Raw genomic sequence first — 10,572 nt, forward strand, 5'->3', positions numbered from 1 at the left:
CAACTAAACGAGCTCATTGGCTATAATGAGCTGCAGCTGCACAGGTGTAGAGCTGCACAGGTGTAGAGCTGTACATGTATAGAGCTGTACAGGTATAGAGCTGTACATGTATAGAGCTGCACATGTATAGAGCTGCAAAGGTATAGAGCTGTACATGTATAGAGCTGTACATGTATAGAGCTGCACAGGTATAGAGCTGCACTGGTGTAGAGCTGTACATGTATAGAGCTGCACAGGTATAGAGCTGCACTGGTGTAGAGCTGTACATGTATAGAGGCAGCACTGATGTGTACAGGTGCAGGTTGGTTGCCTGGGAGACGCTCCTCCCTATCCCAGAGGACACCAAGTCAACAGACTTTCCAGGTTGCAGAATGAACGAATGAATGGTTTATTTTGAACGACATACAAAGGTATAAACAAAAAAAACGTACACAAAACAGACGCAAAAGTAGTTCATTATGAACACAGCAAAAGCAAAAATAAGGCCAAATAAATACTCTTGTCCTACCCTTATTCCATATAAAATATAATCCTCATCAAAGTGTTTCCAATCTATCGTTTCTCAATATGCAACCATACGACCCTATAACAGAAAACATCGTCAAAATGCACAGTCGCGGTCATGTAAGTATCATGTGGACGCGTTGACAGTGTTGTCATTACTTAAAATTTCTCATGGGGGAAGACAGAAACTACGCACTGTAGCTTTAAGACTTTTTAAGGCCTTACATTTGGATTTAGAAATGTTAGACTTTTTATGAATGGTGGTTCCCTTTAATTCCAACAGGAAGAAGAATATCGGAGGGATTTGGGTTGGGGAATTTAATGCTCATAATGAACTGTGGGGAGGTGAGAAGAGAGACAGGAGTGGTCATATTGTAGAAGACGTTATAGATAAAAATAATTTCATTGTGTTAAATGATGGTCGTCCTACATGGTTTAGTGCAAGTCGGTCCATGTCATCTTCCGTAGATATTACAATTGTATCAGCAGAGTTAGCATCGATCAGTAGGTGGGAGACAATGGATCTTTATACAGTGGGAAGTGATCATGTGCCAATAATTAGTCAATTCGGTAGGTGTGACTGAGGAGCCAGTGAATATGGGATTATCAATAATAGACAGTAAAAAGGAGTATATGAGTGGAATAGGTCTCTTAGCGAAGTGTTGTGGGATGCAGCAGTAAAGAGTATTCCTAAGAAAAAAGTACAAGTAAGAGGAGTAATGGTACCGTGGTGGACTGAAGAATGTAATTTGGTGGTCCGAGATAGGAATAGGGCATATAAAAACTTACGGAAACACCTATTAGAGAATTGTGCTGTTGAATATAAGAGGCTTAGATCTAAGGCTAGACGTGTAATTAAGGAAGCAAAGAAGCAAAGTTGGAAGGCTTTCTGTAATAATTTAGGACCGGATACGCCCTTACAAAAGATTTGGCACCTAGTTCATAGAATGACAGCTCCAAAAATGTAGATGATGTAAAAAGGAGAAGGAGATGTCAAATATCAAGAATTAATATGGCTAAATTGCTAATTGATTGTGATAATTCTGATGATATTAATGTATTCTCAATAGAAGAACTAAAAAAAGGCTATTACTCAGGGTAAAGATACCTCGCCTGGCAGGGATGGGTTGGGATATCTAGTATTAAAAGATTCTGGTGATTTGTTAGGAGAAGTTCTTGCCCTAATTAATAATGTATGGGAGAGTGGATGTCTTCCTAAAGAGTGGAAACATGCTGTGCAATCATTCCAATTGTGAAACCATGGAAAAAAACAGATAACCCAAGTTTTTATAGACCAATTGCATTAACCTCCGTTTTAAGATTATGGATCGTATGATAACAGATAGACTTGTGGATAAACTGGACAAAAGTTGATTTTTTTTGTGGAATATCAGAGTGGATTTAGGCAGGGGCGGTCAACAATGGATGCTGTTTTAGATTTAAATACTGACATTAGAAAAAAGCCATCGCAAATAAAGAAGCCGTTGTTGCAGTGTTTCTGGACATTGAAAAAGCTTATTATGATATGCTTTGGAAGGAGGGGTTGCTCATTGCACTTTATGATGCTGGAATCAGAGGAACAATGTTTAACGGGATTAAGAGTTTTTAAAGTAATAGGACAATTCAGGTAAGCGTGGGAGGTGAATTATCAGAGGAGCTTGGGGTGGAGAATGGTACCCCTCAAGGTAGTGTTATAAGCCCGGTTCTTTTTAATATACTAGTTAATGGTATGTTTAGCAGAGTGGGAAAAGAATTTCGGTTTTCATTGTTTGCAGATGATGGGGCCCTCTGGAAGCGAGGGAGGAACCTTTCCTATATTTTTGGCCAAATTCAAACTGCTTTGGAGAGGGTATCTGAATGGGCTAATGATTGGGGCTTTAAAATATCAATAGAAAAAACAAAATACGTGGTAACGTGGTATTTGGACATAAGAAGAAAATGCCAACATGGCTGATGAAAATAATACAACTATTGAAAGAGTAAAAAAAACTTTAAATTCTTGGGGGTGTGGTTAGATGAAAGACTGACATGGAAAAAGCATATTGAGATGGTTTCGTCTAAATGTGGAAAAATAATGAATGTTCTAAGGTGTGTGGCTGGGTCTGATTGGGGGGCTGATAGTGACTCTATGATGATGATATACAGAGCAATGATAAGATCAACTATTGATTATGGCTGTATGGTATATGGGTCAGCGGGCCCTTCAGTGATTGGTCAACTTGATATAGTCCAAGCAAAAGCCCTTAGAGCACGTGTGTCAAACTCGAGGCCCGCGGGCCAAATCCGGCCCCTCGCAAGTTTTGATCCGGCCCACATTTCAATTTAGGCTCACAATAAATTTAGGCCCACCTAGTTTTTGGAGCTTTTAATTTTTTTACATTTTTGGTGCATTTTTTTACATTTTTTACGCCTTTTTGGGCAGTTTATGTGCTTTTTTCAACACTTTAGGCACTTTGTTTTAACGATTTGGACGCTTTGCTTAATGTTTTGCCACTTTTTCAGAAGTTTTTGTCACTTTATGACGTTTTTATCACTTTTTCAGACAATTTTGATGCTTTTTTTTTTGCCTTTTTCCAACTTTTTTGGCGCTTTATTCCACGTATTTGTCGCTGGCTGAGGAACTTTTTTGCCAAACTTTTTTGGGGCTTTATGAGGCCCAAAATGTAAGTTATAAGACTCCAGTATATGAGACATGGAATAATACAGTCAAAATATTTCACTTTTTCTCTTAAATAAACAGGTCAATAATCTCTGGCCCTCGATGGGATTCTCATTTTCCAGTGTGGCCCTCTGGGAAACTGAGTTTGACACCCCTGCCTTAGAGAATGTGTAGTGGGGCGTTGCGTACAACCCACCAAACCAGATGTAAACTTGATTTGAAGTATTTAATGAAACTAAAAAGGACAGACTGGAAAATTACCAACAAAAAACCGGTTGAGTCGGCATTGGGCGTTTTATGGGAACCGCAAGATTGGTAAAAAAAAAACTTTACAGAAACACTCAAATGAAATTGGTATTGAGAGTTTGAATGTATGTCTACCAATATGTCGTTCAGATGTACCTTTGTGGTTGATTCCAGATCCCATTGTTGATTTATATATTTTTTTTAAACAAGCAAAAGAAAGATGTCAGAGGATGTAGTGGAGGAGATAAAAGCACGGCAGTGTCCAATGCGGGGAGGCCACCTACAAATTTATAGTGACGGGTCGAAGGATCCTGAGAGCGGTGAAGTGGCTTTTTGGCTATAGCATACCTGAAATAGGTATTATAAAAAAGGTTGTAGGATTCCAGATCATTTGTCAGTATTTACTGCAGAGTTGGTGGCAGTTCTATGGGCAGTAAGGTGGGTTGAAGATAACAAACAGGGACATTCTGTCATATGTAGTGATTCAGCTGCATCCCTAATTACAATTAAAGGTACCAAAACTAAGTCCAGGCCTGATTTGCTTGTGGGAATTATGCAGGTGTTGTATAGACTTCATAAAGCAGGGTGTGAGGTGGGGTTTCTGTGGGTTAGGGTGCACATGGGTGTGGAGGGTAACGAGGAGGCAGATGAGGTGGCAAAGAAAGCAGTGCAGGAGGAAAGAGTTCAATTCAACGTGCAGCATGGGTCACCAGACTACACAGAAATAATGAATAGGTCAGTAAAAGAGATGTGGCAAAATGTATGGGATTGTGAAAGGAAGGGGAGAACTTATTATTCAGTACAAAGAATGGTAGACAAAGAAAGATGTGATTATAGATGTAAGAGAAGAGATGCAGTAGTTTTATCCAGATTGAGGTTTGGGCATTTTTTTGGGGGCTGGCTCTGATTAGTAGCCTTAACATCCTGATGGAAAGTGTGAATGTGGAGACAAGGAAACCGTGAAGCATGTATTAGTGCAGTGCAGGAAGTGCTCTCATCAGAGGAAGAAACTGTTCAGAGAACTGGGTGCAACCATAGATTAGTTCATATTAACAGTCTATGGGTGCAACCATAGAATCAGAATCAGAAAAGCTTTATTGCCAAGTACATTTTTTACACATACAAGGAATTTGTTTTGGAGATGTAGGTGCATGTCACACATTATCTAAAATAGTTAAACAAACAGGTTAACAGAACAGACAATATAAGTATAAATATGTGTATATATACACACACAGGATGTAATATAATAAAATAAGAGTAACAATTAAGATAAAAAGTGCAGATTAAGTACAGTGGCATGTAGAGCCAGAGGTGGGTGTGGAGAGAGTCAGGGTGGTTTCCGGGCCTTGTTAATAAGGCTAGTGGCGGAGGGGAAAAAGCTGTCCTTGTGACGTGAGGTTTTGGTCCTGATGGACCTCAGCCTCCTGCCAGAGGGGAGGGGCTCAAAGAGTTTGTGTCCGGGGTGGGAGGGGTCAGCCACAATCTTTCCAGCACGCTTCAGAGTCCTGGTGGCGTATAGGTCCTGGAGCGGTGGGAGATTGCAGCCAATCACCTTCTCAGCTGACCGAATGACACGCTGCAGTCTGCCCTTGTCCTTGGCAGTGGCAGCAGCGTACCAGATGGTGATGGAGGATGTGAGGATGGACTCAATGATGGCTGTGTAGAAGTGCACCATCATTGTCATTGGCAGGTTGAATTTCTTCAGCTGCCGCAGGAAGTACATCCTCTGTTGTGCTTTCTTGACGAGGGAGCTGATGTTCAGCTCCCACTTGAGGTCCTGGGAGATGGTAGTTCCCAGGAAGTGGAAAGACTCCACAGTGTTAATTGTGGAGTCATTGAGTGTGATAGGGGCAGGTGGGGCTGAATTCTTCCTGAAGTCCACAACCACCTCCACTGTCTTTAGAGCGTTGAGCTCTAGGTTGTTTTGCTTGCACCAGGTCACCAGGTGGTCAGCCTCCGACCTGTAGGCGGACTCGTCACCATCAGAGATGAGTCCGATGAGGGATGTGTCGTCCGCGAACTTCAGAAGCTTGACAGACTGGTGACTGGAAGTGCAGCTGTTGGTGTACAGGGAGAAGAGTAGAGGAGAAAGAACACAGCCCTGAGGGGATTTGTTTGTTGGGCAGTGAGCGCACGTTAGAGAGAAATGTGCCCGGTAACGGTGTGCGTAATCCTCGCTGGCGGAGACGCACCAGCGCACCAGCCCGTTTCCCTCTCCTCCGGCGTTTCGCTGCGTGAGCAAAGGTGAGCGCACCTTTGACCAGAATGTCCAAAATTTCCAGTGAAGGGAGAAGAAAAGTAGGAAATAAATCCTCTGGCGTTGTTCCCCTGATGTTATAGAGCTCTTCTCTGGAGAAAGCGATCCGGGTATCATCGCAAAAAACAAAGTTAAAACACAAAACAAAACAAAACAACACGCACAAACACACCGAGTCGACCGTCTGCGGCGCCATCTAGGTATATAGATTAGTTAATATTAACAGTCTATGGGTGCAACCATAGATCAGTTAATATTAACAGTCTGGGTGCAACCATATATCAGTTAATATTAACAAAAAGATATAGATAATTACTTCTAATTAAGTTAATTAAGTTGTGAATAGCGATTGGAGAACAGCGGAGGGCAGCAATACGCCATAGATGCGTCTAGCCTGCCGGGAAGAAGAAGAAGAAGAAGAAGAAGAAGAAGAAGAAGAAGAAGAAGAAGAAGAAGAATATCCGGGGGTGTGTCCAGTGTGGTGTTGACAGACTCGAGAAACGGTAAGCAGCGCTACTTTCCTTCAGACTTTCTGTTACAACTTGTGAAACTACTAACAAACAGCATTGCAGCTCACCCTTTGTTATTTTAGTTTTTTTTTTGCAGCTATTTTGACTCTCTTTGTCTCTTTTTGGTCCGGTGCGTAGAGAGCCAGTCCGCGGCCAGTACGGGACTGTTAACTGCAGAACTGGCAGCGGGTCGGATTGACTTTTGCAGCCGAACAATGCTAAATGTTGCTAACGCCACACGTAATCAGGAAAATATTAAGCACAGCATATCAACTAGCACTAATAAGACTTGATTCTTGTAGTGGTGTTGGTGTGACGAGCTGGTGTAGGGACCGGTGTCGAGAACAGGTGTTGTGCTGAAAAGGGATCATCTGCCAAAAAAAAAATGATTGCAGTTGTTGTGCCGAAAAAAAGACTGCCTGCCGAAATGTGACTGCCCCCCTCCCCCTAACTCAGGTCAGCAACGTCTGACAATCACACAATTTGCTATACTTGCATGTTATGAGGTCTACTAAAAGTCCCGAAAAGTTTGTCTTTGTCAGCCTTTGCAATCCTGAGTTATGGGGGTGCAGTCCTTTTTTGGCAGGGGTAGCCTATATGGGACCTGCCGAAATGTGACTGCCCCCCCCCCCTAACTCAAGTCAGCAACGTCTGACAATCACCCAATTGGCTTCTGTATTTTTTTCAAACTGTATTTTTTAAAAACTTTTCAGGACTTTTAGTAGACCTCAGTCACATTTATTACATTTACATCATTAGGCCTACATTTTATATACAGAACACACACACAAAGCGACGCACGGGTCTGCTCCAGAGCTCCGTGAGTTTGAGCCTGAACCATGTAGACTGTTAACGTCACGTCACGGCAACACGGGAACTAAAACTTTGTGTTGCTTAAAACAACTAGGCTAATGACATTCGGGGCTACAATAAAAACATTTGGGGCTGAAGCCCTTCAAAAGTGACCTGGTTAATATTGGTGCACATAACTATTTAGACTGACCAACATTGCCCTCTAGCGGCGTGCAGTCGTATTTCGGCAGGCAGTCTTCTTTCGGCACAACACCGTCCGCGGGAGCGCGTTTTATTACGTCCACAACTTACCCGTAAAAACTGCGTGTTACTGAATGCATTGGGCTTTAAAAACGTACGTCAACGCGCAAAAGAAGTTCTAGGTGGGTTAAAATCTGTCAGATTTAAACCTCATTCATACAATTTAAGTTATTTTGAATCAGAAGAAAACCTTTCAAACCCATGGGAGCTGCAGTCACTTTGGGGCAAGTGCTGAAGCGCATTTTATGGGTTTTATGGGCCCCTTTTTTTAAAAAGGTATTTTCAACTGGTAAAAAAATAAATAAATGGGAAGACAATAATACTACTTGATAATAAATATTTTATATTAAAATGTGTTTACACATTCAGCACGTGTGTAATGTTAGTTAAAACTATTTGTTGGTGAATAAATGCAACAACCCTCAAGACCCAGGCCAGAGACTATTCTCATTTAGTGCTGGTTGAATTTAATCAGCTGTTCTGACAACCGGATAAAACTAATTGTTGTTGTAGTATTGTTTAGTTTTTAGACCAGACATTTGTAGCCAATATAGGCTACTACAGGAACATAGTGTATGAACCAGTACGATTTCTGTTATTGCACAACAGGGGCCTTTTTAAACGTGTTTTTAAAACCTTACTTGATGACCTGTTAATGGAGTCACCATCTACTACCGTCTCACTTGTCTTACAGAAGGTAGTCTCGTGTTAACATGACGTCTCCAGAGATCGCCTCGCTTTCCTGGGGCCACATGACCGTGAAGGGCTGCTCCTCCAGCTACAAGGACTGTAAGGTCTGGCCTGGAGGCAGCCGGGCCTGGGACTGGAGAGAGACTGGGACCAACGTGAGTGGAACCCAAATCATAATACTCCAAAAAAAACACACACACACGTACAGGACTGCATATCGAGACACGCTTAAAAATCCAAAATAACAACAGGACCGTGGCTGGGTTGGCTCAGCGGGTAGAGCAGGCGCACATGTACTTAGAGGCTTATGCCTCGACGCAGATGTCCAGGGTTGGAGGCCGACCTGAGAGGATTTCCTGCGCGTCTTCCTCCCCCCTCTCTCTCCCTCCCCTTTCCTCACCTAGCTGTCCTGTCAGATAAAGGCGGAAAAGCCCAACAAATTACAACACACTGTCTCGCCCTTTCCCAGCATTCCCCGGGAGTACAACCTGCAGACCTGGAGGAGGTGCTGAAGAAGGGAATAGACTTGCTGGTCATCGGCAGAGGCATGAGCGAAGCTCTGCAGGTAAAACCAACCTACACAAAGTCCAACTTATTCAGGAAGACGAATCATCAGTTTAATATTTAAACCTTAATTTCACTACGTGAGAAGTTAATTTCTTCATTCCTTCAGTTCACAGAGTCTGATAAGTTAGGAGCAGTGCAGTCTGATGTTTGTTTATTGTCCACCTGTTTTGGGATGTCCCTTTTTGAATGTGGATAACCTTCTACATGAAAATGGAGGTGTAGTAGCTGGAAGTAGACGGACCCCTGTGTCTACACAGGAGGCGTAGCGAGAGCAGCGGCTTCAGTGCTCCGTCCCCGTCTACACAGGATGCGTTCAGGCACAGCGTTGAGTGTAGATCATCCATTCAGAGCCTACGTGTCCCCTTAACCCTTGTGCTGACCTCGGGTCAACTTGACCCATTTTCAAAGTTTCTATATTAGACATTTTGGGTATTGGGTTAACAATAATATAATGACAATAAATGCAAAAAAAGAGCAAAAAACATGTCGGGAAAAGCGACAAGTGTCAACAAAAAGATGATCATTTTACATTTTGACCCAAAAACAACAAAAAGTTGAATGGTCGACGCTGACGGGAAGACAATACAAGGGTTAAGGACTGATTGGTCAACTGGTCTTGTGTGTTGACAGTCGGTGTTTCTAGCAGCAGCAACATGCTAGTTCACTGACATCAGCTCTGCAAATAAACTCAGACATATTCTGGTTATGACGATTGGGTTCTCAGTAGGGCTGGGCGATATGGAGAAAATCAGATATCACGATATTCTTGACCAAATACCTCGATATCGATATTGTGGCGATATTCTGGGGTTGACAATGGGTGCTTTTAACAAAATATCTTCACACTTTTAGATTTTAGATAAATAATCATCAGTAATGTAGACATAATGTCTAAGTGGTTAAAGGCAAATAATAGAACAGCTACAACAGTCTGGTAAGTTCAGAAAAGTACATCACTTTACTGTGATGTAGCTTTTAAAACCAGTAAAAAGTAACCACTTATGTCACACCACGATATTACGATATCCAAAATCTAAGACGATATCTCGTCTCATATCACGATATCGATATAATATCGATATATTGCCCAGCCCTAGTTCTCAGTTCGTAAAGTGTCTATACGTCAGTAACGTTTGGAAGTCAGCACTTCGCCAGCAAGCGCTACTTTGTGGTCAGTTGTGCTAAAGTCCGCTTGCTAAAGTAACAAACTGGCTGGCAGACACCTCGCAAAATAACCTCAAAACTTATCACCCCCAGGCGTTATGGCGGTGAAATGCACCGCCAAAGCTCCGTAAGGGTCACGGCGGCGTAGAGTTGACGCAAAAACATAGAACAGCCTTCAGACGCGCGGGGGACGTGCGACTAAAAAGCGAGGCTGGCTGGAACGCCTTTTCTGTGTAAGTCTTTATTTGTTTTCCCCTTTCGCTGTCCTCTCTTCTCTCAGGTTCCCTCCTCCACTCTGGACTTTGTGATGCAGAAAGGCGTCGACGTCCGAGTCTTGCAGACGGAGAAGGCCGTTGCGGAGTACAACAAACTGGCCGGCCAGGGCGCCAAGGTGGGGGGGGTCTTCCACTCCACCTGTTGATTAGGTCACGTTTGCACCGCTGCACCAACGGAGATGACCCGCACAGGATATAGTGTAGCGCCGCCGCTATCTGTGCGATTACGCAAGGGAACAGTCGCTGCATTTGGTGGCTTAGCGCCGCCAGAGACTATTGTGATTTGTTTAACCCTTGTGATTTGTTTAACAACACAAGGATGATGTACTTCCCTTTACTTTGTTGAGAATTGCTCTCTAAACCCTGTTTCTTGTAAAGTAAGTAAGTAAAATTTATTTCTAGAACACATTTAAACACAGTTTAAGCTGGCCAAAATGCTGTACAGACAAGAACTAAGGTGCTGTATTAACCCTTGTTTAGAGAGCAATTCTCAACAAAGTAAAGGGAAGTACATAATCCTTGTGTTGTCCTTCGGGTCACTGGGACCCGAAGGACAACACAAGGGTTAAAAGAGAATTTAAAAAAAAAAGTTTTCCCCACTAAACGGGAATGTTAACTTGTGCAGCCAGATGCTCTGGCAACACG

At 42.7% G+C, this 10,572-nt stretch overlaps 1 protein-coding gene across 1 annotated transcript; it reads left to right on the top strand.

Moving 5' to 3' along the window:
• Positions 1-6,053: 6,053 nt before the first annotated feature.
• Positions 6,054-10,311, top strand: aamdc (adipogenesis associated, Mth938 domain containing). Its single transcript, XM_039787162.1, has 4 exons — positions 6,054-6,172; positions 7,926-8,076; positions 8,391-8,486; positions 9,933-10,311. The coding sequence occupies exons 2-4, from the start codon at positions 7,945-7,947 to the stop codon at positions 10,071-10,073; spliced, it is 369 nt and encodes a 122-aa protein (XP_039643096.1). The 5' UTR covers positions 6,054-6,172; positions 7,926-7,944; the 3' UTR covers positions 10,074-10,311.
• The last annotated feature ends 261 nt before the right edge of the window (positions 10,312-10,572 follow it).

Source organism: Perca fluviatilis, chromosome 2 (assembly GCF_010015445.1).
Source record: "Perca fluviatilis chromosome 2, GENO_Pfluv_1.0, whole genome shotgun sequence".
NCBI classification, from domain to species: domain Eukaryota; kingdom Metazoa; phylum Chordata; class Actinopteri; order Perciformes; family Percidae; genus Perca; species Perca fluviatilis.

Coding starts and splice junctions, on each gene's coding strand:
- aamdc (XM_039787162.1), top strand. CDS start 7,945: ATGACGTCTCCAGAGATCGCCTCGCTTTCCTGGGGCCACATGACCGTG. Junction 8,077..8,390: donor GGAGAGAGACTGGGACCAAC/GTGAGTGGAACC, acceptor GCCCTTTCCCAG/CATTCCCCGGGAGTACAACC. Junction 8,487..9,932: donor GCATGAGCGAAGCTCTGCAG/GTAAAACCAACC, acceptor CTCTTCTCTCAG/GTTCCCTCCTCCACTCTGGA.